Source organism: Zootoca vivipara, chromosome 7 (genome assembly GCF_965207765.1).
Source record: "Zootoca vivipara chromosome 7, rZooViv2.hap1.1, whole genome shotgun sequence".
Classification (NCBI taxonomy): Eukaryota; Metazoa; Chordata; class Lepidosauria; order Squamata; family Lacertidae; genus Zootoca; species Zootoca vivipara.
The window spans coordinates 72,512,379-72,540,243 of record NC_142590.1 but is presented as its reverse complement, the minus strand read 5'-3'; the positions used below and the strand labels follow the sequence as shown (position 1 = coordinate 72,540,243).

Below are 27,865 nucleotides of genomic sequence, written 5' to 3'. Positions count from 1 at the left end.
CCCCCAAGCCCGGCCGGGAGCTCGGCTGCGCTAGCTGCTTCTCCAGCTGCGAGTCAGCTGACTGGCTGCGAGCTGTCAGCCGGGCTTGGGAGCGCGGGCCCCGCCCCCCGGCTACCCCAGGAACTCCGCGCCCGGGCCGGGGTTGGTCGACGCGCCCCGCCGGCCCCGCCCCTAGCGCCTGAGTGTCAGCCAAGCGAGCGGTATAAGTAGCGAAGAGCTAAGGCGCGCCGAATCACAGCTGTTCAATCGGCGCTGGAGGCAGCGGCCGCGAGCCGAGCGCAGCTTGCCGAGGAGTGGGCTGCGCGTGTGTGAGAGAGAAAGAGAGAGAGAGAGGGTGCTGCTCTTTTTTTCTCCTTTCCCCTCCTCCTCCTCCTCCTCCTCCTGCTCTCTCTCCTTCCCGGCCTCTCTCCCATTTCCCAGCGCGATCACAACTCTGCACACAAAAAGCAGCAACTGCAACCAGCCGCCCTTCTCTGCTGAGCAGCAAAGCGAGCGAAAAGTTGCTCCAGGTCGCGAAGGGAAGCCGGACTTACAAACCAGAGACTGAATCTTATCCTTGCAGATCGCCGTCTCTCTCTGGGAGAGGAAGGAGCGCGCGCACGTACGAACAGCTTCGAAGGATTTCCCTCCCCGCTGCATTTTTCCTTTTTAAAAAAACCTGCTCCTTTTTTGCCAGCGGGTTTCTGGCAAACAGGAGAAACTGACAGCTCTCTCTCTACTTGCATTGCATTGCATTGCCGGCACCGTTAAGGCGAAGGAGAACGAAGACCCTCAGCCCCCTGAGGGAGAGAGAGAGTGTGTGTCTCTCCGGCTCTGGCTGTTTCCCGGACTTGGCTTGGCTGCGGCGAAGCGGCGGAGAAAGTTTCTTCCGGGCTGGCTGGCAGCACGGAGGGTTGGAGCGTGGAGTGAGCCGACGAGGCGGTGAGATCCGTCCTCCTCCTCGTCGCCGTCGCCGTGGTCCCCTCTCCTCTCTCCGGCGGGAGAGGAGGCTCTTCCCCCCGCGGAGCCCAGCGCAATGGCTGGCGAGCTGAGCATCGGCCCCGAGCTGCCCACCAGCCCCCTGGCCATGGAGTACGTCAATGACTTCGATCTGATGAAATTCGACGTGAAGAAGGAGCCCCTGGGCCGAGCCGACCGCTCGGGCCGCCACTGCACGCGCCTGCAGCCCGCCGGCTCGGTATCGTCCACCCCGATCAGCACCCCCTGCAGCTCGGTGCCCTCGTCGCCCAGCTTCAGCCCCACCGAGCAGAAGACGCACCTGGAGGACCTCTACTGGATGGCCAACAGCTACCAGCAGATGAACCCCGAGACGCTCAACCTCACCCCGGAGGACGCGGTGGAAGCCCTCATCGGGTCCCACCAGGTGCCCCAGCAGCTCCAGGGCTTCGAGAGCTTCCGGGCCGCTGCCGCTCACCACCACCACCATCACCACCAGCATCATCATCACCAGTACACCGGGGTCCCCCACGAAGACCTGTCGGGCAACGGGCACCCTCACCATCACCACCACCACCACCCTCACCATCACCAGGCGTCGCCCACCCCTTCCAACGCCTCCAGCTCCTCCCAGCAGCTCCAGAACACTCACCAGCCTCACCCATCGTCCTCGTCTTCGTCCTCCTCGTCCTCCAGCAGCGTGGAAGACCGGTTCTCCGACGACCAGCTGGTGTCCATGTCCGTGCGGGAGCTCAACCGGCACCTGAGGGGCTTCACCAAGGACGAGGTGATCCGCCTCAAGCAGAAGAGGAGGACCTTGAAGAACAGAGGCTATGCCCAGTCTTGCAGGTACAAGCGGGTCCAGCAGAAGCATCACCTGGAGAACGAGAAGACCCAGCTCATCCAACAGGTGGAACAGCTCAAGCAAGAGGTCAACCGGCTGGCCAGAGAAAGAGACGCCTACAAGCTCAAGTGCGAGAAACTGGCCAGCAATGGCTTCCGAGAGGCCGGATCCACCAGTGACAACCCGTCTTCTCCCGAGTTCTTCATGTGAGTCCTTTAAAACAAAAACAAAAAAACCCACCAGCCAACCGAGATATGTTTCTCCCCCCACCCACCCCCACCCGCTCCCCAGTTGTCGTTCCCCCTCTCCCATCCTCTGACATCTCCATCCATCCTTACCCTCTTGAGCTGAGAGTCAGAAGAGCAACCGAGGGGCCTGGGAAGGGGGTGACGCGTTGGCCTGTTTAATCCGTGACTCTGCTAATCTTTGCAGATCCTTGTCTTCCTCTAGATGAGCTGCGAAGATCCAAGCGGGAGGGGAAGGGTCGCAACTTTTTCATCTTAATTGGCCAGAGACAGAGATGTGTAGAAGGGGAGAGAGAGAGAGAGATGGGGCGGAAGGGGGTGGGGTGGGGAGAGAAAAGGACTGTTTTAAACAAACACACACGCAAAATGTTTTATACGAATCGGTTGCTTGCTTGTAGAACTTTAACCTGGACTTTTCAAAGCAAAACGATGGGCACTGGACAAGCCATCTAGAATTACCTGCTTTGGAGTGGTGGTTGTTTTATAAACGGAAGGAAGAAAACAAGAGAGAAGGGAGGAAAAGACCCAATTTACCTGGAAAAAGAGGAGAGGACAATATATGCAGCCTCCTCATATATTGCCTGCCTATGAGAAAGTGACAGAGTTCAGATGGGACGTTGCCATGAGAGAGAGAGAGGGAGGGAGAGGAAAGAAAATAAAAACTCCTCGGTTTTATTGCCTGCTTGATTATATAGGGGATAAAAATACGGAAAAAAATCTGCATTAAAAATATTAATCCTGCATGCTGGACATGTATGGTAACTTCTATTTTGTACCATTTTTCTTGTTTAAACTTTTCGCATGTTGTTGATCATCAATCATAGCTTCTTTTTCTGTTCCTGTTCGGTTTTTTTCCCTTTTCAATGAGTGAGGAAATGTCACAAGTATATATATATATATAAAGCCCTCTTTTTTAACTGCTCATGCAACTGTTTCTCTATATTTCTTTTAAAAATAAATAAATCAGGGCTCATTCCATCAGGAATTGTCCTGGGCATGTCCCTTTGGAAAGAACAGGGCTGCTCTTGGTGGATTGGGCCCCCTGTTAGCTTGTAAATATATATCAGCCATATCAACCGGCGCAGGGGGCAAATCACAATAACATTTCAGCAGGCTGGCTTTTGATGGTTTTGGTCGTTCTTTAGGGAAATAATAAATTTACACACACACAGGAGGGAAAAGAGAGAAATTCTGGGCATTTTGCATTCAGAAAGCAACTTTGTATATTTGGTGCACTTTGAAAAGCTGTAACTTTTTTTAAAAAGTTTTTAGTTTTCATTTTGGTTTTTGTTGGGGCAGAGAAAATGACAAGCCTAACCTCCACCCCAATGATCTTACTCTAGAAGTTAATTCTTCCCAAATCAGCGGAGTTGACCTCCCGATCTATGCGGTTAGAAAGGGCCAAGTTCCCCCTGAATTAAATTGGACTTTACTTCCAAGTATGTGTAGTGGTGTGTCCTTCAGAAAGCGAAAAGGAAAACAAGTAGCCCAGGCAGAATATTATTAATGTGTGACAACGCTTGGATCCCGTGCTGGGTCTCTACTGCAGTCCCCAGTAATCTTCCGTTTGGGCTACCTGAATTTATCAGACACTCAGGAAAAGTAAGAGATTTTACAACTTGGCGATTACTTCTCCCCGCCCTCACAAACCCCTAGCAACAATTGGCCGCTTCACTTCTTAACGCTGAGAGATGCGAGTCAGTTTCAGTGGCTGCGTCCTGCGCAACTCACGTGCTCGCGCTCTGATTGGAGTTAAGTTAATCAGTGTAAGAGTAGGAATAGATTCTGAATGCATTAAAAAACCACACCTCTCTTTTATTTTATTTTTAAATATTGTTTTGGAGGCAGACACTTCGCTTTTTCAAGTATATTCTTTTTTGCAATGTTTAATCTGCTTCTTCATGCAGCCAGTGAGAGTTTAGCCAAATTTCTTCGCAAATGCTAATACTGTAGTTAATAATCTGGAGTCTTATGGGTGTGTTTATTACTTTTTCTTCTTCTTCTGGTGTTTTTTTCCTCCTGCAGGTCAGTAAAAGGATTTTATGTTGCACTGACAAAAATACCAAAATGAAAACCTTTATTTTTTAGTTTTCTTTTAGGGTTTGCTGGCACTGCTGGCCGGATGCATTTTAAGTTTGTATTAGTTTATAAATTAACAGTAATACCAAGAATCGTGAAAAATGAAGAGCATGGTGCTTGCCGTTTTAAATATTGTGGATATTAATAGTCATGCATCAGGGAAAAAAATACACCTCTGAGCTTTTTGGGTTTTTACGGATTCAACTGTGTTGAAGTCGCAACATTGCAGCAGCAGAGAGAGAAAAAAATATTGTTTTTATTTCATGTAAACGTTCTGAAGGGATCAATTTAAAATCCTGCTTATGATATGAAAAATATTAAAAAACACCTCTTGGTCTTATTGTAGTTTTATTCAGACTGGTTTCTGGTTTTTGTTTGTTTATTAAATTGTTTCATATTTTTGCTTACTAATATCATTGAAATGGCATTTTCTTTGGAGGGGGTACTTCTCTCACTACTTGGGGGTTGAATCCGTGGAACAATATATTTGTGACTGTTATTATTATTTGGGTCCAGATTCACCAAATCAGGGAACTGCTAGAACTCTGTACTTCCAGCCCGATCCATTATCAAAATTCTTATTTTTTTATTAAAAAAACCCCCTAACAATAATACCTGCTGTCTGAGAGAATGTGTATTTTCTCGGAAGTACGTTTTAATGTGTTAAAAGGGGATATCTTCCACATAAATGCCCTAAGACACTTAGTCCCAGACACTTGCTTTCAGAGGCAGCATATATATCACTGTGCCTTAACCTGTATATGATAGATCAAGTTGAGGCCAAATGATGATTTCAGCAATATCGTTGCACCAAGATGTGTTTTAGTCTTCATAATATTCTAGTTTGTCTGGAACTGGAGCTCTCATTTCTTCTTCTAAAAGCATGTAACTTGGAAGCGAATATCTTTGATTTTAATGAGAGCTTCCATGGGGAAACTGTTCAGGCTCAGGATAGAACATGGAGGTTTTGTGGCTTGCTTTAGTGTCCAACCTTTCAGTGTCCTTAAATGAAGGGGCCACAGCATTGGGGGGGGGGGGAAGAGATGCCAAGACCACGTCCTTCTGTAAAATGGACAGGCCTCTATGGAACTTTGGCCTGAGCTCAGCAGTACATCCCCCTGGTCTCAAAACACCCAGGGATCGGGAACTTTTCGCTCTCTGCAAAGATCTGTTTACCTGTGTTGTTTCCAAAGAGCCCCAAACTCTCCATGCGGTTGAAAATAGTTGCTTTTTCAATTGGACTGAAATCCTTCGGCCTGTCTTACTGCCCCCCCCCACACACAGAGAGAGTGCGCTTCCACACCGCAAGGCAGCTCCGAGGGGTGGCGTAGGAAAGGCTCGCAAACTTCATCACATCAGGCTTTGGGGGGGGGGTCTCTCTCAGGTGGAGGAAAGTGACCTGCGGCGATCGTGCTGAAACACAGGCCCAAGAGCTTAACAAAAAGTGGGCCTTGTGTATCTGTGTGTATACACAGAGCGCCATTCGAGTTCCCCGGGGAGGAATGGGGGGCCTCTTTGTTGTTATTTATTAGTATTCAACAACCCGCACGCCCCCTCCCTCCCAGGCAAAACCAACTGCGAATGCATTCGTAAAACAGAAAGCGCCTATCAGAGCAACGCTGACCCAGAGAGTCCCGGGGGGCTACCCCTTGGACCGTCCTTCGCTGCATCCTCATTTCCCCACAAGCCAAAGTCAGAGCTGTGCATTTCCTGATCTAGCCAGCTTCACCTGCCTCCCACAGACCCGTCCCTCGGTTCCCAGGAGGTGATCTTCGCCTCCGCCACTCGCCACCGCAGCTGATTCATGCTTTCACTCCTCTTCTGTTAATTCACTAAGTTTAGGCTGATGGTGGAGGTGACTAAAAGAAAAAGCCGGCGGCGGCGGTCGATGTCCTCTCCCTCCTTCCTGATACAAACAGCTGAGTCGCCCAACGCTCAGAATCAGCGCAAGTGTAAACTTTTTCCAAAACAAAAACCCAACCATACAGAATTTAATTTGAACCGATTTAGGTACGCTCGAGGTGAGCCGAACCTTCCATCTTACTTCCATGGAAAGTGTAGGAAGAAAGGGGCGGCCATTTACGCGGAGGTAAGCTCTGTGGGTTTCTGGGGAACACGATAAAAAGAAAGAAAGAAAAACCAGTCTAAAACTCGGAAACGAAGCCTCGCTGAGTTGAACTGGGCCTGGCTTCCTGGTACGCGCCGTCGGGCTTGCAAGCCTCAGCAGGCTGACTAGGGAGTCAGCTCCCTTGACCAGCGTGAGACAGAGAGCCAGGAAACCTGATATACACTTCCAAGAGAATGTACGTAGGATCTGGATGGCAAAAGCTTTCGGATCTAGGCCTTCTGCTCTCAAATGACGGGCAAGTTGCGCAGGTAGGGAAGTGTGTGTGTGTGTGTGGTTTGGTTTTTAAACAACTTTCCACTCCTTTTCAGAACTCAAAGTGGGAAAGACCTACCGTATTTCTGTTATTCTTCCCGAAACTGTCCTCTTGTTAGAAAGGCAGAGATGGGGTGAGGGATCATTATAATCATTATAATAAGGCGTGCGTGACAGAAGGGGGTCGGGGATCAGTTAAATCTGTGAGGAGGAGACTCCCACACCGACCGCACTTGCAAGCGGAAGACAAATGGAAGCTTTGCCTGAGGGGCGATCATCCCCACCAGGCAGCGAGGGTTGTCAGTATTCGTAAGAGAAATCCCAACCCCGCACTGGCTGCTAGAGAAGGCGGAGAAGAGCCGCTGCCAGCCCGCAAGAGCAGCACGGTCTTATGGAGGAGGGGACTAGCGAGGGCTTCATTTTTCTCCCCCTCCCCACTTGCCAAGGGAGGCACGCTCGGCCTGTCGGAAGGCCTGAGCGGAATATTGTTCGTGGGAACTGCCATCGCATATTAATGTTCTCTCATGCATGCACGGAATAAATCACTGCAGCTAATTGAGCAACAATTTTCCCCCTCCAGGAAAACAGGCCTCAGAGAAGTACAAGGAGGTTCCTTTTGAGGCGCCCGGATTCCCATCAAATAACTGTGTCAGTGGGAAGGTTCAAGGGCAGAGGTCCGCTGCTGTAGGAAGTGCCCTGGCAGCAGCACTCGGCGCTCTTAATAAATGTTAATTTAGCGGATTTTTAAAAATTGAGAAAATCAAAGTATCAACCTCCTCTAGTTAGCTTGTGGGATTAAAAAATGAGTGGTGGCGGTGCCGAGGGGGTAGAACTTTAGAGCAGAAGGCGTCAAGGGTCCCGCTTGGAAGAACGAGCAAGGAGACCTCCTAACGTAGCGCGAAGTCATAGACATTATTATACCATCTAAGGAGGAAGGCTGGCGTAAGGACGTTAAAGTCAGAGCGTTTGAATTGCCTAATTGTAGGAGGGCTAGGAACATGGACAGCCGCATTATATGCCAAGCTAGATCACTGGTCCATCTTCTAGATCAGGTTTAGTGATCCTGGGATCACCTGGGATCTCTCGCATGCAAAGTGTGTTGCACTAAGGCACAGCCCTGCTAAAATCGCTTTGTTTTTTGGTGGTGTCCCTTTTTTCTTTTTCTTTTGAGGGGCACTCAGTTCTGGGCCTATGGCAGTGGGCGCAAGTTGTCTACTTGCTGACAAACGGAGCCTGGAGGAAGCAGGCACATCTTGCAGAGATGCAGTTACAGTATAACTCCGACCTCTGCAAATGGGACAGAGGGCGAGTTTCTTAGGCTGCAACCCTGCGTGTTCCAAGGCTATCAGGACACGTTGATGTACGCAAAACAGCGACTCTCTCTTCCTCTCCCCCTCCCTCCCTCCCTCCCTCCCTCCCTCCCTCCCTCCCTCTGTTTATGCAGAGGAGGCTAAACATGCGCGCACCCCCCCCCCCGACTGCAACCCTATGCACTATTGCTCAGAAATAAGGCTTACTTCGGAGTAAGCATGCATAGAATTGAAGCGATGCGCACATTCTCAGTCTAGGGGGTTGTATCAAAACAGACGCCCCAACAAGGTTGTTTTGAGATCAGAAGGGAAGTGAAACTTCATGCTGAAAAGGACGGAGGAGGATCCCCCCCCCAAGCTGCTCTACAAATTTCACAAGCTTTGTTGCTATAAAATCACATACAAACACACCATGAACACTTGTGGAAATTGGGGAAATGACCCTTAAAAAGGAATTTAAACATTCGCATTTTATGGAGACGACCTGGTAGCTTTAGCAGGAAAGAAGGAAAGAAACCCAACGCAGCAAATGTGAAATGCTTGTGTGTGTTTGTGTTACTGGATAGAAAGTGCACCAGAAGTCATTGCAGAGAGATGGGGTGGTGGTGGGGAAGAGGGCGCACTAGCAGAATGGATGTCTGATCACAGGGACCGGATGCAATAGATAAGATGCAGCCCCCAACCTGAGCATGTTTAACTCAGAAGTAAGCCCTACCTTATCTAATGGAGCTGACGCGCTATTAAGTAAGGCCACTGAATTCAACCGGGCTTGCTTCTCTGAGTAGGAATGGTGAGGTTTGCGTGGAATGTATGTATGCCAAATGGCAGCCTAAGATTTCTAGTGGGGCAGCTATGGCATGGGAAGAGACATACAGACTCAAATAGACAGACTGTAGCTGACACAAGATAGGCAGACGCCACTGTGTACAGATAGACAGGCTCACAACTCGGAATACAGACACGCTTTGGGTGGGAAAGATATATAGTTGAATAAAACTAGGGTGGCTTGAAAGCGCGGGGAGGTGTTATCCAATCTGAGGTTTCTCTCTTCCCCTACCCCACCCGATTTTCCCTGTGTGTGATTTTCCTCTGCACAGAAGAGAAGCAGATGAATTCAGTAGCAGAGCAAAACTGCAGGCCGCCTCTTCTCATCCCCCACAGGTTTCCTGCATAGGGACAGAAGTTCGGCCTTTTCTCTCGTTGCCTGGCCTGGAGTCTCTAGCTGGGTTGTCCTGTCCACCGTCTTTTCACTCAGCCATTTAGCCTACTCCACAATTTATTCTCTCTCTTTCTCTAAGGGCGTTCCGGTATATATATTTTTCCGTATGTCTCGATAGGTTCTCAGTTCAGAAGAACAGTTGACACAAGCATCAGCCGGAAAGAGGAAGGCAATTTTCTCTCTCTCTCTCTCTCTCTCTCTCTCTCTCTCTCTGTGTGTGTGTGTGTGTGTGTGTGAGAGAGAGAGAGAGAGAGAGAGAGTGAAATGTATGCACACCCACCCACACAAGGGCTGCCCTTGGGCCCAGTGCTTGCTTTTATATTATTTAAAACCAAACAACTACGATACGTTCCGGATTAAGCTCAAGCTTTCAACACCCACTGCTGAAACTCCACGCATGTGGTGGAAGCTAAAGATGGTAACTGAGGGGAAGGCGCTTTTTGCACAAGCTCGGGAACGCACGGCAGGAATACGCAATCTGCACATAAGCCTCGGGGACGATTTCCATTAGCTTGTTAGCCTCACACACAACCCCCCCCCCGCCAATATTTCCAAGCAGCTTGCTTCCACCTTAGACGGGCTGCTGATCTCGATGAACTCTCGGTCCGAGGCAGATCAGATCTCTCCTTGCGGACTTCTTAGCCCCCCCCGCTCCCTGCACAGCTTGACCCACGCGCGCGTTCATTTCCTCTCGGCTATTGATTGACAACAAAAATAGGAAGTGTTGTGCAGAGAGGAAGAAAGTGGAGTAGACAGGGAAGCGTTGGCCAGGGAAAGTAAGATGCAAGGGGCGCCATACGGTAGGGGGTGGGAGGGAAGAGAAAGGCTCAGTCACCTCCTCCTTTGTTTCAGATCACGCCTAGTGGTGATATCTCAAGAGCACTTGCTCCCCGGTTATTCTCATGCGGCACACTAAAGTAACCTTCCCCAAGAGAAGATCAAGAAACGTTGCTATGAATTTTGTTTCTCTCTTTCACCCCTCGCAACCTGAAGGGGGACTTCTGAAAGGAGATCTACGAGTCCTGCCAGAATCTTTATTTTGAAGAACTGATGTAGGAACATAGGATGTCAGACCACTGATCTCTACCCTGACCAGCAGCAGCTCTCCAGGGTTTCAGACAAGGGCCTCCTGGAGATGCCGGTGTCTGAACCTGGTACCATCTGCATGCAAAGCCACTGAGCCACGGCCGTTCCCTGTAGCCCTTCCCCTACCGTAGATCCAGGAAGGCAACGTCACCAGGCCACACTGTCCACAGAACGCAGAATAGAATGCCCCAAACATTCTGTAGGAGACGCATCGGAATTATGATTTAGGACCCATAAATTAAAGAGGGATAAGGCCTCATCCAAGCTCTTACTCCTATATGCAGTGTCAGACCTGCTCCAACGCTGCAATTTAACAATAACACACACATGAAGTGCGAGAGCGAGAGCGAGCCTTGGCCCATGTACAGAGTTCTGCCACTAACCGTAGCCAAGCCTTTCTGGGGATTAATAGTAAGGATCAAGTTTCGCCGAGCAGCATATGTAACTTCCAGGCAGGCTTCAATCTACGAAACACACACACACACACACAACTTCTTGGTGTAGAAATTAAATGCTGCTGCCCTGATATGGCCAACAAGCAAGCCATATTTTTCTGTTTTTATAGAAGCCTTCTTTGCGCAGGGTAAAGAGCAATCATGGTTATTAGTGTTCTCCTTTTATATATCAGAAACTGGGGCCAAAGAAAGCAATTTTTCCTCTGGACCGAAGTGTGAGGAGCAATGAGCGATGCAAAGGCTTGTGTTGTATCAGCCTATTGCATCTACAAAGGCATTGACTATGCAGTGGAAGACAAGCCTAGCAAACGTGTTTGTTTACTAGGAAGTATGTCCTGCTGTTTTCAATGGAGCCAGCTCCCCAGTAATGATGCGCAGGAAGGCGGTCTTACAGCCCCAATCCTTTTACTCAGAAGTAAGCCCTACTCATTTTAAGCGTTTATCCTTATTTCCCAGGGTTGCAAGCCTATGCGCGCTTTTTTTTAGGAGGACATCAGCGGGTACTATCTCTGAGTAAGAGCACTTATGACCGGGCTACGTAACTAGGAATCTGGATCAGCGCCCCTCCTCTTTCACGTCGCCTTTGGAGACGAAATATAGCCAAGCTATTCCACATTAGGAACTAAGCCCTGTAGATCTCAGTGGAGTGTTACTCTTGAGTAAGCATGCATGTGGCTCAGGAAGCATTACAGGACCCGATCTCGGAGTCAGTGCAACCTTCCCCCATCCCGAGGTGGGGTTGGGGTAGCCTATATAGTTCCTGGCAGAAATACAGCCAAACTCATACTGAGGCCCCAGCTCCTTCTTAAGGCGCTTGATAAGATTTCACTACCGATTTGCAACGAACACGTGTCTTCCACTGACTCGAGTTCGAATCCCACCAACACCAACAGTTGTCACTTAGTAGTTCCATTCATTTGCATCATGGTCCGAGATCCCCCCCCCCCACCAGCAAAGCTTGATTTGTCCCTAATCCAATTTGCCTGTGACCTTTTCTTTTTCTTTTAAGATATTGTCATTGTAGTAAGAGCTGCATGCATAGAAAAAAAGTACAGGAGGTTTGCAGCCTCCTCCCAATGTGGCGTCTGCATCTGATTCTGCTCCTCCTGCATTCTCGAGGTGTGGTGCAGCCGCCGCCGCTACCGAGACCCCTTCAGTGCAAATCAGATTATTTTGTTTGATCTTCCAGTTTTGCTGGAGCTATTGCTGTAGAGAGATTTGCATTGCTCCCGGTTTGCTCTCCCTGCAGGGCAGAGAAGGGAACGACTAACAAGGTTTTGCCCCAGAATTAAACAAGAAGAGCAGGAAACGCAACGGGGGATCGCGATGGAAGGGGGGCGTAGCAGATGATGCCTGCGCCTGGGACTATAGAGGATCCCACTGGAATCATTTAAGACAGGCCTGGCTCAAAGTCAGATCACTTTTGGAATTGGGGCTTAGCAAATATATACACATAGAGAGAGACTTGTGAATGAGCTCTACTGGACTGAGTGTGACTTAAGTCCAAGCAAGCCAGAATGGGATCGGGCCGCAAGTTTATGCGCTCCTCCTTGGAAGTAACCTCTATTGAACCCAGTGGGACTGCCTTCAACATATGCACAAAACCTGCTTTATGGCTGCAATCGTTTTGTACACATACAATCTGCATAATATTTATTTTATAGCCTACGCAAGGAAATCTCACATAGAATGATTGGAAGGGACCACGATGCAGTGCAGGAATTTTTATTCTCCCAACGTGGGGCTCGAACCTACGACCCTGAAATTAAGAGTCTCATGCTTTCACCCACTGCTTTCACCCACATGCTTTCAACCCACTGCCGCACTCAATGGGACTTTGTCCCTGAGAAGTGTGTGCAAGATCACAGCCTTACTTGGCAGTAACCGCATTAAATTCAGTGGGACTTCCGAGCAAACGGGCTTTAGATGTGCAGGAATGGGTTTGCGTGTGTGCAAATAAACTTAGTCCAACATGATTCATACTCAGAGTGGATCCACTGAAATCAAAGGACTTGACGTTAGTCATACCCAGAGCAGACCTATTGCAACCATTGATTTCAAAGGGTCTACTCTGAGCAAGACTCAGTCGGATCTTACCCCCGATTTTCGGTGTGTGCGCTCACCATAAAAACATCTCCCCCCCCCATGCACGTCTGATCAACTTTTGCAATCCAGTAGATCATGCACAGTACTGGTTAGCCTTGAAGGAGCCAGGCTGGCAACATTATTAGGAAGAACTGGGGATTGCGAGATAACCGCTCCCAGCTGTGTTTTAGGTTTTAATGTGATTTTAAAAAACATTTTTTTTTTAAAAAAAATTTTAACTTGGCGAAACGCCCGCATAGTCGCTCGAGCAAGCTGGTTCCGCGGGTTGATTGACAGCGCAAGGTCACCGAGCTCTTCTGGGCGATGGGTGTCAAGTTTCAAGAGCAGACAGATAAAGCTGCCGGAAAGCTCTTTTCTCGCCCTCCCCCTCCGCCCTTTCCCTGCTTCTCGCCTTGTTCTTTTTGCCATGGCGGAAGAACCCTCTTCAGACCAAAAAAAGCAAGGACAACGGGCACTCTGCCCTACCTGCGCAGTTTATGCGTAGACCTTGCTTTTTTCCTGCTTAGCTGCGACACTGCGAAAAGTTGACCAAATCCCAGCCGAGCTGTATAGCTCAGGAATTTTGTCTCCCACCTTTTAGAACCAGGGGCTTGCAAAGTTTCTGCTGCTTGCAAGCAGCAGCTGCAAATGTTTCAAACACAGCAGGTAAGGTTTAAAAAGTTCAGATCCATTTTGTATATTTAAGGGAGGGATTTACATCCCCCCTTAAATACATCAAGGGTTCAATCCTATATAGATGTCTGCTCAAAACCATGTCTGACTACATTCAGTAAGGGAGCACACTCAGACAAGGGGGTTTAGAATTGCAGCCCATCGCCAATAAATGAAAGAAGAAAGTTAACCTTTATTTTTTAAAACAAAATAAAAAAAATCCTTCCAGTAGCACTAAGTTTGTCATTGGTATGAGCTTTTGTGTGCATGCACACTTATCTGAAGAAGTCTCTAAGGTGCTACTGGGAGGAATTTTTATTTTGTTTTGACTATGGCAGACCAACACGGCTACCTACCTGTAACTTTATTTATTTTTTTACTACATTTGCTCCTCTCTCCCCCCTTTATGGTTAAGGGTAGCCTTAGGCTATCTCTGTGTAAGTGTCACTCAGTGCAAGTTACTACTGAGTAGATAAGCATGCAGGGGGAAATGCCCCCCCCCCGGAGGGGACAGAAAGGGCAAGATTGTGGGCAAATTGTGTCTCACAGGTTAACATATCTGTGAAAAAAAGCAGTGTGTATATATTAATGACAGGAGTTCATTATGACAGGGGAGGGTAAGTGGGGGGTGAGCTCCTTGTTGTGGGTGTGTGGTTGCCCCCTGTCCCCCCCCCCACATAGACCATGCATGCATAGGTTTGTACTGCACAATTTTTGCTTTCTCTTTGACTATATACCTCCATGAATTAGTCTCTCTCCCCCCCCCCACTCCATTCCAATACATTCTGTAAGGTGGACTTCTAGAATGCAACACTGGCTGGCTGTTTTATATAAGGCGGAGGGAAGGTTTCTGTGCTTGCTTTTCTCGCCGTTTAGAAAGGCACCTTAAATAAATGATACGCTTCTTGGACCAAGGCAGGAGCAAACCTTCTGCACAGCTGTGCTCTTGGAATGGAGGAACCCTTTTCTATGCTGCATGCTTTCCTCTGCACAGTGGCAATTCAGAAGTGTTAAAGGGATAGAACAAGGATATACAGCAAACCCATGCTTGACAATGATTTTCTGATGTTTCTGCTTTGCACGGCCATAATTAGAATACTAAGTGTATTGCAATTACAGAAGAGGGACTCATATGTAAGGCAAAAGGTACTGACACAGACTCCTTTCTCTCATCGCTCTGCTCAAGCAGTTAGGAGCAGCTTTTAGCGAGAAGGATCTGCCCTTTGAATGTATTTTATCCCCCCTTTTAAAGTTTCATTACTTCTCTCAAGCTCCCCCCTCCCAATGCGAAATGCAATGTTTCCACGCTCTGTACATGTGCTCCCTTAAAAGATTTGTTTAGCTAAGGAAACCGCTGCTAAGCGGCGAGAAAGGAATTAAATGTATAGAATGATAAGCTGCTGCTAAGACGTATAAGAACACTTAAATTAATAATAAGGACTTGTTCTGAGGCAAAATTCAATTTTGCTTCCTATTATGCAATCTTTGCATGTAAAGTTGCTTTAATGCAAAATAGCAGCTCATCAAAAATTCTGTTTTATTGGTATCAAAAATTTATGATATCCTGAGGCATGAGGGGCCAGGGCGCAAGGTAGGCAAGCCATGTCCTTTTAGCAAGTTTAGTGCTTTCTGAAAAGAAATGTATTTCAAACTTGGGGGGAAATTATTCCTGAGATGACGGTATGGTGGTGGGGAAGTTTCGGTTGTGGTAAGGCTGCTTGCATGGGAAAGCCACTGAATACTGGCAGTCAGTAAGCCAGATATGGTATATTCTTTTGGCAGAGTTCAGAGATGTCACAAGCAGCTGCTATTATTGGTTGGAGAAAAAAGAAAGGGGTCTTCTGAAGTGTTACTAGGAAATCTCCAGTTTCCCAGCCTATATCAACAATTGTATATACTCTCTGACCCATTTATCAGCATATATGAATGTTTGCAGAAATGTACAAATGCAAGTGGCCAGATCTAGACTTGCTCATGCTTAGAATAGGCCCACTAAAATCAACGCGACTTCTTAGTCATAACTAATTTGTCCTATTCATTTAAATGGGTCTACATGAAGAGCAATTAAGTCTGGCTCCAACCCAAGCTGTCCAAAAATGAATCTGATCTTTTAAAAAATTATCTTTATTTAAAAAAAACTCATGTGCTTTTCTGTGCTCTCTTTATTTCTCTCTTAGTACCATGCTGTAAAGCACTGTGCAAGAAAACCTCACAACACACTCTCAACAGCCTCAAGAGGGTAGGTAATCAATATAAGAATCTAATCGTTTTGCTGGTAGATTTAAGCTGATAGTGGCTCCTTCTGACTGCAGGGGGATCCTTGGAAGAAGTCAGCATGGAAACCTGGTTTCCCATGTAGTGGAGCAAAATGAATTGGGGGAAGGCCTGCAATGTTCTCCAAAACAGTAGGCTACTTTCTACATACACTCACACCCCCCTCTCTGTCCTCCAGACAAAAGGCATTATCAGAGTCCAAGGACACATTCCTGCCAGGCGAAAATAGTCAAGGCCTGTGGCCTGGTGAGAGGTGTTGTGGCTAAGGATGGTTGTGCATGTGATGTGGGGAGAGTCCTAAGGGCCAGGATACTCAGCTCTGGTCTACTGTGAGAGATGCTGATGCAGAAGTCTGTCTAGAAGCCAAGCCTTCTGATCAACACCCTCCCACCAGATGTCAAAGAGAACAACAACTACCAGACTTTTAGAAGACATCTGAAGGCAACCCTGTTTAGGGAAGCTTTTAATGTTTGACAGATTACTGTATTTTAATATTTTGTTGGAAGCCGCCTAGAGTGGCTGGGGCAGATGGGCTGGGGCAGATGGGCAGAATATAATAAATAAATTATTATTATTGTTATTAATTATTATTATTATTATTAAAGAGGCACCTGGAAGGGCTGGTTGTCAACACCCTGTGGTAAGGAAACACAGTGGGTGGAGATACAGGACCAAGGCCGTTTAGGGCTTTAAAGGTCATCACCAACACTTTGAATTGTGCTCGGAAACATAGTGGGAGTCAATGAAGATCTTTCAGGACCAGTGTTATATGGTCTTGGCGGCCACTCCTAGTCACCAGTCTAGCTGCCACATTCTGGATTAATTGCAGTTTCCGAGTCACCTTCAAAGGTAGCCCCACGTAGAGCACATTGCAGTAGTCCAAGTGGGAGATAACCAGAGCATGCGCCACTCTGGCAAGACTGTGGGCAGGTAGGATCTCAGCCTGCATACCAGATGGAGCTGATAGACAGCTGCCCTGGACACAGAATTGACCTGTGCCTCCATGGACAGCTGTGAGTCCAAAATGACTCCCAGGCTGTACACCTGGTCCTTCAGGGGCACAGTTACCCCATTCAGGATCAGAGAGTCCTCCATACCAGCCTGTGCCCTGCCCCCCAAGAACAGTACTTCTGTCTTGTCAGGATTCAACCTCAATCCGTTAGCCGCCATCCATCCTTCAACTGCCTGCAGACACTCACACAGGACATTCACCGGCTTCACTGGTTCTGATTTAAAAGAGAGCTAGAGCTAGAATGCCAGCTAGATAAGAAAAATGGAAGACAACGTGGGGTGGGAAAAATGAAGGGGCAATTGAGCTGCTTGAACTCCCAATAGCTTTGTTTCTCAGAGAGTGGCATGGCTGGCTGGCTGGCTGGAACCATGAACATGAGAACTCTGTTTGGTGGAGGGTGTTATACTGCAACAATTTGTTCTACTTTTAGCACTGGGGGTAACGAAAGACTTCTTGCTGTTGCTCTTTTTGTCTGACAGTTCTAAGTTAAGACTTCTTTAATGGCAGATTTACAAACACCACACATTTGTACTGGGCATCTGCTGCACCTGCGTAGGGGAGAGTGTTTTGGACCTGGACATCAGTGGTGCTGATCAGTGGTTTGGAGTGCCTGCGTCCAGTTATGACCCAGGTGCTTTGTTTGCTGGGAGTGTTCCTAGGCAGAACCTCATGCATATAGGTAGACATGTTGCTTGGGGATTTTACAGCACATCAACAGTTAAATTGTATTCTGCCATATGCAGTTAGAAGTAGAAATTTCAGAGTTAGGAAACTCCTAAGTGATTCACACATGGTCTGGGAAATCAGCTTTCTATACATTGTTGCTATGACTATATTATAATATATATATAATAAAGTATATAATAAATATATATAAAAATGATTATGGAGATACAAGTTTAAGCAAGGACAGGCTAAGCAGAATCAAGCCTTCAGGACATTTGTTTCCAACCTACTGGCTGTCTTATTTCCTTCTTTATCATTCAGAGCTCAGTTTAAAAATTGCTTTATACATTGTCTTGTCCACACAACAACCCCCATGAGAAAGGTTACTATTGTTTTTATTTTGCAGATGGGAAAACTTGCTGGAGGCCATCCAGTGAAGCCATTGCTGCGTTGGGGAGAGTGTTTTGGATGAACTTGGCCCATGGGATTGCACTAATTTCCTCTTTACAGCATGTGGCTATTAGGACTCTATTAGTGCATCATGGTGACCAAGAACCAGGAGAAGAAGCTAAATGGATTGCAAACCTACTTGAAGAGCACGATGAAAAATGGCTGAATCATTAGCCGTGTCTTCCTCACTTCAGATCCTTCTCCCATTTTGGGGTTTCTCCCCCCCCCCCAAAGTACAATGTTATTTTCAAGGGCAAGTTCATTTCAGACTCTGGATGTGGGTACATTTTGTAAATTTGTCCCATGTTAAAAACACACACAAAATAATCAAATATTTGCCTCCCTCTCCTCACCAATAAAGTGCATCAGGGACAAAGATTGTAGACCAGCCTGCTGCTGGGAGTGCTAGTTTTGTATATCCAGAGGTTTCTTTCATTTTTTTAAAAAAAGAATACAAGGGAACATTGTTTATAACTGTGATTCCCCCATTTGTATTTGACTCCATTCTACCACCTCATTACACCACCATCTCATTTGGCTACATGGGCAGACCAGGCCTTAGGCAAGTTACTTTCTCTCACTCAGACTCAGTGTCTCCCCTCATTTCTGTAATATGGGGATAATGCTTGGTTGTTAGGCAGGATTGCTGAGCTGATGAATGTGTAGTGCTTTGAACTCTAAGCACTATATAAATGCTATTATTAGCACAAAACACGAAGACACAATGTGCCGTTCCGTCCACTCCAAAATATACCTGATTCACAATAAAGGTGAATCACAGGTAAGAATTGTGCGTCATTTATAAAATGAAAAGAGCCAGAGTTGAAGCCTGTCTTGAAGCCAGATTGTATGACAGGAATCAACTCTATTGTTAGAAAGCTTAATGATAGTAATGGTGAATGGAAGACACTTTGTACGTGTTTCAGGGTGCTCTTGTCTTGATTATTTATGAATGTCTATGATGCAGGTATAAGTCCGGACATTGAAAACAGGTTCTGAAACTAAGCCTGGTGAGTCTTAACTAAAATTAAACCCAGAATAAGAGTTAAATTTGCACTCGAAGAAGGCTGTGTAGTAATGTCACCCAGTTCCATAATTTATGAAGCAATTTGGATCACACTTAAACATAGCAGACTTATCATCTTGTCTCTGGAATAGAATTTAAAGACATTGTTTATAATAAATCATTGCAACTCTACATCTTTTGTCTCTTCTTTAATCTGTATCCAGTTGTACTTTACTGTAAATACATCATAATTACCGGTGTCTGGTGTTTATGTATGCAACAGCTGATAGGTGACACTCTTTTGTTTAATCGTCTGCACAGTAAGCAAAGAAGGGTTCTCTGCTGCAAATAAAAAAATCAAATCAAATCAAAGATAAATGTGGTACTTGGAGGGTTAAACAAGGTCTCCGAATCTGAGTAAATATTTATATGAAGTGCTCAAAGAAGGGAAAGGAGGGGCAAGATAACCCTCTCAATATAACTAAATATAAATTACAGAGCTTTATATTAGCTGTCAAATTATTCTAGCTCTTGCATTCAAGTACTTGTTCCACTGGTAATGCTACATGCGACATGCAGGTTTATGCCTTGTTGCAAGGCTTGGCAAGTACGATACCCTACAGCAGCTGCTCCTTGCTCTCACAAGATCCGTCAGGAAACGCAGTTGTTGAATCCAGAAGAAGCAAGGCAGAGTCCCTGCCGCGCTCTTGTTCAAATAGGCGAGCCACGCCCCCCAGAGCAACCTAATTGGCTGTGCTAGGGGCGTGCCGCGGCAGGGAGATGACCAATGGGCTGGGGGGAATGCTAACCATTCCCCCCCACGTGAAGGCCTCGTGGCGCCCACAACATCTCCTCCCCCCGAGGTGGGGAAGAGACTTTTCTGAATGCAGGTGTTAAAATTTCCGTTCAATGAGTGGGACCTACCAAAAGAAGAGAGAAAGTGGAGTGCTCTTGTTCAGGATTCCAGCTATAAGAAGAGCTTGCTGGATCAGGCCAATGGGCCATCAAGCGGGCCCATTCCTAAATTTTATCAACAAAACAACTATATGAAGTAGATTAAGCTGTGGGAGAGTCATAGGCCTACAGTCACTGAGCAAGCTTCATGACTTTACAGAGGGCTGAATAATAATAATAATAATAATAATAATAATAATAATAATAATAATAAATTTTTATTTATACCCCGCTGTGAGGGACAGGGGATATCGCGAAGTCCCTCCCCTCCTGAGTTCAAGCCCGTCCCCGAGCAAAGGGGAAAGCAGGGAGAGTTCCGATTCCAGTGGGGAAGCAGGAAGTCGTGTCCGAGGCTCAGGCAAGGTAGAGGAGCCAGGGTCCCAGGTGGGACAGGAAGGGGCAAGTAAGGGGGGAAGACCCATCCCCCCAACTCCAGAATTACGCAGGAAGAGGAGGGGCAAGAGGATGGGTCTGCCAAAGCTTTTGTGTTGGAGAAAGACGCGCCAAAAGCCATTAGGAGGTTCTGAAACCGACTGACAACATCGCTCCGTGTAAATAGCAATGACTTGAGCACTGTAAATACGCAGCACCAATAAAAGAATAAAATGCAGAGCTGCGTAGCGTCGTTACTCTGAAGTAGTCCACTCCGGCCACTGTGACAGCAACCTCCTAATCATTTTTGGGCTACTTTGGAGTTGCCGGGATGAGCGTGTCAGAGGCGGAGAAGTGGCGGCAGATCGCTGAGCAAGCCCAGCTAGAACTGCAACAGCTGTCGCTGCAGGCGCAGGGAGAATTGAAGGCAGCTAAAGAGGAGACTAAGAAGGTCCAGGACGACCGGCTACAACTTGCGGAACAGGTGAGAGAGCTCCAGGAAAAAGAGCAGCATTTAAGGGCGGTGGCGGTAGACCTCCAAAACAAGCTGGATGCAGAGAAAAACAAGGCGGGAGGGGCACCCCAAGTCCAAGTGCTGCCAGGAAGGAGAGCTGGGACCCTAGTAAGCAAGTTCAATGGAGACCCGAAGGAGTTTCAGGGCTTTGAGACTGAGATTGTGTATGCTCTTGAGCTGCACCACGATGAGTTCCCTGATGATGAGCACAGAGTAGCGTTTATTGTGGAGCACCTTACAGGGGCGGCCAGGGAGTGGCTAAGACCGTTAATTGCAACAAGGAATCCTTGCATGAAGAATGTCAAACTCTTTCTAGAAGGTTTGAAAACGATGTATTCGTCCGATAGTCATATGGACCAGACTAAGGAGGAACTTCATAATTTACGCCAAGGAAATATGACAGTTCGCGCGTATTGGGCGAAATTCACCATGCTGGTGCACAGATTGGGGTGGGATCTGGAGTCTGCCCCAATGCAAGCGGCGTTTTACTTGGGGTTGCATGAGGAGGTGAAGGATGAGCTCTCGAGAGGTCCAAAGCCCAGTAATATGGATCAACTGAGCAAAGCGGCTCTGGCGGTGGGGGTGAGGCAGGAATCCAGATGGAGCGACAAGCAAGCAACGCGCGCAAAGCGGGCTTGGTTCCCACGGTCGCAGGAGAAGCCACTCCCTCAACAACCCTTTCAAGCCACGCCTGGGGCCAGTCAGGACCAGGAACCCATGCAGATTGATAGCGCGCACGCGCGGGCTTTTCAAACCCCAGCGGCGCCAAGACGCAAGGAGGGAAGGGGTGGGAATTGCTTTCTCTGCAACTCCCCCCAGCATCTCGTCAGAGACTGCCCACATCGCAGGGAGTGGCAAGGAAAGGCGGGAACGGTTGTGCCCTCCCCCACTGACGCAGCACCACAGCAGGGAAACGGGAAAGCCTGGCTGCAGGAGACAAGGGGCGGCAGCCAGGCACAGTCAGCAGACAACAGCCCCAGCCCACCCACCCGCACAGAGAGGAGCAGAGCCAGCCCACCCCTCCCAGAGCAGGAGTGGTTCTAGAAGTGACGCTCACGCTCCCTAATGGCTATCCCCTGACAGTCCTCGCCTTAATTGACAGTGGGGCGTCAGCGAACTTCTTCTCGAGGAACTTTGCAGAAGAGCACCAGATCCAGCTTCTGCAGCTGGATTTTCCTCTGCACGTGGCAACCATTGACGGCAGAGAGCTGCTGGGAGGGGCCATCACTCATCAAACCCCCCCCATGAGAATGACGGTTGGAAGGCACTCAGAGACACTGGCATTCAACGTCACCACCATCTCAGACCCCCCAATCGTTTTGGGCATGAGCTGGCTGGCGCGCCACGACCCCTCCATAAGTTGGCATCAGAGATGCATCACTTTTGGATCGGACTTTTGCCTGGAACATTGCATGCAGCACCAACCAGGGGAGGGGCCTCCGATAGCCACGGTGGCCACCATGCACGTCAAAGGGGGTGAGGCGATACCCAAACCATACTGGGACCTGCAGGAGGTCTTCAGTGAAGCGGAGTCCGACCACCTGCCCCCACACAGGCCTTTTGACTGCCAGATCAACCTGGTGCCTGGGGCAACTATACCCCCAGCCAAGCTGTACGCCATGTCAGACCAGGAACTGGAGGATCTGCGCGCTTTTATCGACAAGAACCTCAAGCGGGGGTTCATCAGAGAAAGCAAGGCAGCAGGGGGCAGCCCGGTCTTCTGGGTGGACAAGAAAGACACGCAACAGCGCCGTCTTGTGGTGGATTTTAGACGGCTGAATTCGGTGACAGGGCCGGTGGCTTTCCCCATGCCCAGAGTGGATGATCTCCTGACAGCGGCACGCAGGGGCAAGATTTTCACCAAGCTAGACCTGAGGGGGGCGTACAACTTGATCAGGATCCGGGAAGGCGATGAGTGGAAAACCACGATGTTCACGCCTCTGGGCTCTTTTGAATATCTGGTGATGCCCTTCGGGTTGCAAGGGGGCTCAGCATGCTTCCAGGCCTTCATGCACCACGTCCTGGGGTCCCTACTCTTCAGGAAATGCTTGGTCTTTCTGGATGACATCCTTATTTACTCCAACGACCCAGTGCAGCACGTGAAGGACGTCAGGGAGGTGTTACAGCGCCTGAAGGAGAACCACCTGTATGTGAAGCTGGAGAAGTGCAAGTTTCACACCAAGGAGGTGGACTTCCTGGGCTACAAGCTGTCAGACAAGGGGCTGGCAATGGACAAGGACAAGGTGCAGACCATCCTGGACTGGCACAGCCCCAGGACGCGCAAAGATGCCCAACGCCTACTAGGCTTTGCCAACTTCTACAGGAAGTTCATCAAGAACTTCTCTCGAGTTACGGCTCCCATCACTGACTGCCTGAGAGGCAAGCAGAAGTTCAGGTGGACACCAGAGGCGCAAGCAGCGTTCGAAAGCCTCAAGAGGGTGTTCGCCTCAGACCAGAACCTGTTCCACGTGGTTCAGGACGCGCCCCTACGCATTGAAACAGATGCTTCTGATAAGGCTGTGGGCGCCATTTTGTTGCAACTGGACGCCAACAGAGAGTGGAGACCCTGTGCCTTCTTCTCCAGGAAGTTGACCCAGCCCGAGCGAAACTACACAGTTTTTGATCGGGAACTTCTGGCGATCCACGCGGCGTTCCAGCACTGGAGACACTTCCTGGTGGGCGCCAAGCACCCCATCCAGGTGTGCACAGACCACAAGAACCTGGAGTTCTGGAGAACTGCCAGGGTGCTCAACCAGCGGCAGATACGGTGGGCGGAGTTCTTCTCGAACTTCAACTTCTCCATACACTACATCCCAGGAGAGCAGAATGTCAGGGCGGATGCCCTCTCCCGCAAGCCAGAATACATGGAGGAGGAGGCGCCACCAGCCCCAAGGCACATTTTCCCCCCGTCGGCATGGTCCTGCGGAGCAGCAGTGGTGAGCGAGGCAGAACTCACAGCACTGACGGCAGCGGATGAATTTGCCAACCGCATCTTCAGAGAACTGAGAGGGGGGAGGGAGCAGGCAAAAGACTTTGCAGAACGCAGAGGGCTGCTTTTCTACAAGGGTGCGCTGTACCTACCCACCACCCAGCTTCGACGTACGGTCCTCAAGCAGATGCACGACAACCCTACAGCGGGGCATTTTGGAAGGGACAAGACCACTCACCTAGTCATGAGACACTTCTGGTGGCCAGGGGTGAGGGAAGATGTTCGAGACTATGTAAGGGGCTGTACCACCTGCCAGCGGGCGAAGGTGGTCAGAGCAGCGCCACCAGGGTTGCTGGAGCCCTTAGCCACACCACACAGGCCGTGGGAAGTGGTGTCCATGGACTTCATCACAGATCTGCCTTCGTCCAGGGGTAAGACTGCAGTGTTGGTGGTGGTGGACCTCATGTCCAAAATGTGTCACTTTATACCGTGTGCCAGGGCAGTCTCGGCAGAAGAGACAGCCAAACTGTTTGTTGATCACATTTTCAGACTGCATGGATTACCTTTAAGGGTTATTTCGGATCGTGGCCGCCAATTTGTTTCCAGGTTCTGGCGGCGGCTCATGAACCTCCTGCAGGTGGAGGTCAGCTTGTCGACGGCTAGACACCCGCAGACCAACGGACAAGCGGAGAGGGTCAACGCCATTCTGCAGCAGTACCTGAGATGCTACGTCAGCCAGCGGCAAACGGACTGGGTGGATCGCTTGCCACTAGCAGAATTTGCCTACAACAATGCAGTGCACGTCTCCACAGGGGTGTCGCCCTTTAAGGCCAATTACGGGCGCGACCTCAGATCTTTCCCAGAGAGGGAGAGGGAGGAGGAGGAGGAGGGCCCACAGGCTGAGGATTGGGCAGAGGAACTGGAGACGGTGCACCAGCAGCTCAGAGAACACTTGGAGAGGGCCAAGGAAGCGTACAAAAAGGGGGCAGATCGCCACAGGCGACAAGGGGAGGTCATCAGGGTGGGGGACAAGGTGTGGTTGTCCTCGGAGGGCCTTCCCACCAGAGGGAGGTGCAAAAAGCTGGCACCCAAATGGCTGGGCCCCTTCACGGTCACGCAACAGGTCAACCCGGTGGCATACAGGCTGGCACTGCCAGAGGACATGAGGGTGCATCCAGTGTTTCATAGATCGCTGCTGTCGCCGTACAGGGAAAGCAGCAGGCTCCGAGACAGCGAACAAACCCCCGAGGGAGGGGGGGAGAGGGAAAGCAGGGAGCAACTCAATGAGGCCACGGCCATCCTGGATTCAAGGTGGGGGGTGGGGGGCCTGGAGTACCTCATGGCATGGGAGGATGCTCCACCGTCCCAGAATGAATGGGTTCCCGCCACTCAGATACAGGAGGAATTCTTGGTGGAAGAATTTCACGCCCTCTTTCCCCACAGACCCAAGCCCTGGCACATGGAAAGGGAGGGGGAGGAGGAGGAGGCACGGGAGAACAGCTCACCATGGCGCTGGGAAGCGGAGTTTGAGGAACCAGAGGATGAGGTATGGGTGTCGCCAAGATCCACCCAGTCAGAGGAAGGAGCAGATTGGCAAAACATTTTTACCCCCACCAGCTCTGACGCCACGGACTTTTTGGGATTCCCGTCCTCCCAGGCGGAAGGGGGGGGCTCGCAGGACTGGGGGGAGGTGTTCACACCAACGGGCTCGGAGAGCACCGAGTTTTTAGGCTTCCAGTCGTCACCGACACATGGGGGGGCCTGGGGAGGGGTGAAGGAGAGCTTGGGAGGGGGGTGGATGTGAGGGACAGGGGATATCGCGAAGTCCCTCCCCTCCTGAGTTCAAGCCCGTCCCCGAGCAAAGGGGAAAGCAGGGAGAGTTCCGATTCCAGTGGGGAAGCAGGAAGTCGTGTCCGAGGCTCAGGCAAGGTAGAGGAGCCAGGGTCCCAGGTGGGACAGGAAGGGGCAAGTAAGGGGGGAAGACCCATCCCCCCAACTCCAGAATTACGCAGGAAGAGGAGGGGGAAGAGGATGGGTCTGCCAAAGCTTTTGTGTTGGAGAAAGACGCGCCAAAAGCCATTAGGAGGTTCTGAAACCGACTGACAACATCGCTCCGTGTAAATAGCAATGACTTGAGCACTGTAAATACGCAGCACCAATAAAAGAATAAAATGCAGAGCTGCGTAGCGTCGTTACTCTGAAGTAGTCCACTCCGGCCACTGTGACACCCGCCCTCCCCAGTCAAAAACCGGGCTCATGGCGGCTGACACCAACAGAATTACAATAAAACATAAAAACAATTAATTAAAATACAGATTAAAATACAGTATTAAAATTTAAAGTGCAGCCTCATTTCAAGTAGTCCATAAGTCCAAGCTGTGAGGGAGGAAACACAGGGGTCAGGCTGAGTCTAACCCAAAGGCCAGGTGGAACAGCTCTGTCTTGCAGGCCCTGCGGAAAGATGACAGATCCCGCAGGGCCCTGGTCTCCTGGGAAAGAGTGTTCCAACAGGTTGGGGCCAGTACTGAAAAGGCCCTGGCTCTAGTAGAAGAAGCAGGCTCCGTACAAAAATGATCTACTGCTTCCCAATGACAGATTTTTTTCTTCATGTGGGAAAGTTCCAGAACCCACAACTCACCCATAATTCCCACCCATAATTCCCAGAAGCATGGCACAATGGCTGGGCAGACTCCAAGCTTGGATCTACTTTGAATGGCTTGCTGTGATTGTATCTGTAAGATCCAGGTACAAAATAATGTCTGGGGTTGGGGTTGGGGAGGCTCAACTTAAGAATTTGTTTTCAGAACCAGAACTGATCTCATAGTCTTCTCAACTCCATTGTGGTGTAGTGGTTAAGAGTGGTGGACTCGTAATCTGGTGAACCAGGTTCGATTCCCCACTCCTCCACATGCAGCTGCTGGGTGACCTTGGGCCAATCACACTTTTCTGAAGTCTCTCAGTCTCACTCACCTCACAGAGTGTTTGTTGTGGGGGAGGAAGGGAAAGGAGATTGTTAGCCGCTTTGAGACTCCTTAGGGTAATGATAAAGCAGGATATCAAATCCAAACTCTTCTTCTTGTTCTCCCCAAACAGGGTCAGAGCTTTTATAGAATCATAGAACTATAGAGTTGGACGACACACCAAGGGTCATCTAGTTGAATCCCCTGCAATCACGGCTAGAGAATCCCAGACAGATGGCCATCCAACCTCTGAACCTCCAATGATAGAGAGTCCGCCACTTTTTGGAGAGAGTCCATTCCACTGTTGAACAGCCCTTACTGCCAGAAAGTTCTTCCTGATGTTTAGTCGGAATCTCCTTTCTTGTAACTTGAAGCCATTGGTTCAGGTCCTACCCTCCGGAGCAGCAGAAAACAAGCTAGCTCCATCTTCCATGTGTTGGCTGTTTGACGATGGCTATGATATCATGAGCCAAGCTAAGGTAATTGTCTTAATCAGGAAGTGTGTGTGTGTGTGTGTGTGTGTGTGTGTGTGTGTGTGTGTGTGTGACATATTGCCCCAACTCCTCTGTCTGCTTACCTCCCACTTCCTTGCCTTGGCTACCCACTCAGCAAGGCTCTCCGTCTCCCCCTCCTCCCTGCCTTGCTCAGTGAAAGGCCTCAATGAGTCCCAGCAAAGTGGCTAGGCCAGGTTCTCTGCTGCCATGGTTCACCTTTTCAAATAGAAATGCTGTTGAATCATAGTAAAAAGTAACATTTTTTTTTTAAAAAAAGAACAACAACCTAAGTTTATTTTCAACTAAGAATGCCCAGAAATTCCCCCCCTGATCAATTTTGAGATGTGGTAAAATTGTTTTAAAAATCCCAACAAAAGCCCTATTCAGAAGGAAGTTGGCAACTCTAAGCGCCAACTCTAAGATGTTCTGTGACCCGCCTGAGACCTCCGGGTACAGGGTGGTATATAAATTCAATAAACAACAACAACAACAACAATTATAATAGTCCCTAAATAGAGCCCAGAGCGTAATGTGAAGACAATCTTTTAGTCTTCACTTTTTGGACAAATACACACACTTACAGTACACACATACACAAACATACATATACAGTGGTACCTCAGTTTAAGTGTACACAATTGGTTCCGGAAGTCTGTACTTAACCTGAAGTGTACTTAACCTGAAACGAACTTTCCCATTGAAAGTAATGGAAAGTGGATTAATCCATTCCAGGCGGTCCACGGAGTACTTAAACTGAAGCGTACTTAACCTAAAGCAAACTTTCCCATTGAAAGTCATGGAAAGTGGATCAATCTGTTCTAGACCGGTCCGCGGAGTACTCAACCTGAAGCGTACTTAACCTGAAGTATGAGTGTAATTGGTTCCGGAAGTCCGTACTTAACCTGAAGCGTACTTAACCTGAA

General features: G+C 48.8%; 1 protein-coding gene across 3 annotated transcripts; it reads left to right on the top strand.

The window, feature by feature from the left end:
- The first annotated feature begins 235 nt into the window (after positions 1–235).
- Positions 236–19,161, top strand: MAFB (MAF bZIP transcription factor B). Of its 3 annotated transcripts, none has more exons than XM_035123601.3 (3): positions 928–1,986; positions 15,489–15,550; positions 17,670–19,073. In XM_035123601.3, the coding sequence occupies exons 1-2, from the start codon at positions 1,016–1,018 to the stop codon at positions 15,499–15,501; spliced, it is 984 nt and encodes a 327-aa protein (XP_034979492.1). In that variant the 5' UTR covers positions 928–1,015; the 3' UTR covers positions 15,502–15,550; positions 17,670–19,073. The 3 variants fall into 3 exon arrangements, 2 of the variants coding, with proteins under 2 accessions (XP_088530713.1, XP_034979492.1); XR_015951143.1 differs by lacking the exon at positions 928–1,986 and adding an exon at positions 9,840–13,305 and having other exon boundaries at positions 17,670–19,161; XM_088674587.1 differs by lacking the exons at positions 15,489–15,550; positions 17,670–19,073 and adding an exon at positions 2,424–4,455 and having other exon boundaries at positions 236–1,986.
- Positions 19,162–27,865: the final 8,704 nt, after the last annotated feature.

Excerpts from the sequence above, each read along its gene's own strand:
- MAFB (XM_088674587.1), top strand. The coding sequence starts at position 1,016 with ATGGCTGGCGAGCTGAGCATCGGCCCCGAGCTGCCCACCAGCCCCCTG. Across the intron at positions 1,987-2,423 it reads TCTTCTCCCGAGTTCTTCAT|AACTTTAACCTGGACTTTTC; the intron begins GTGAGTCCTTTA and ends GCTTGCTTGTAG.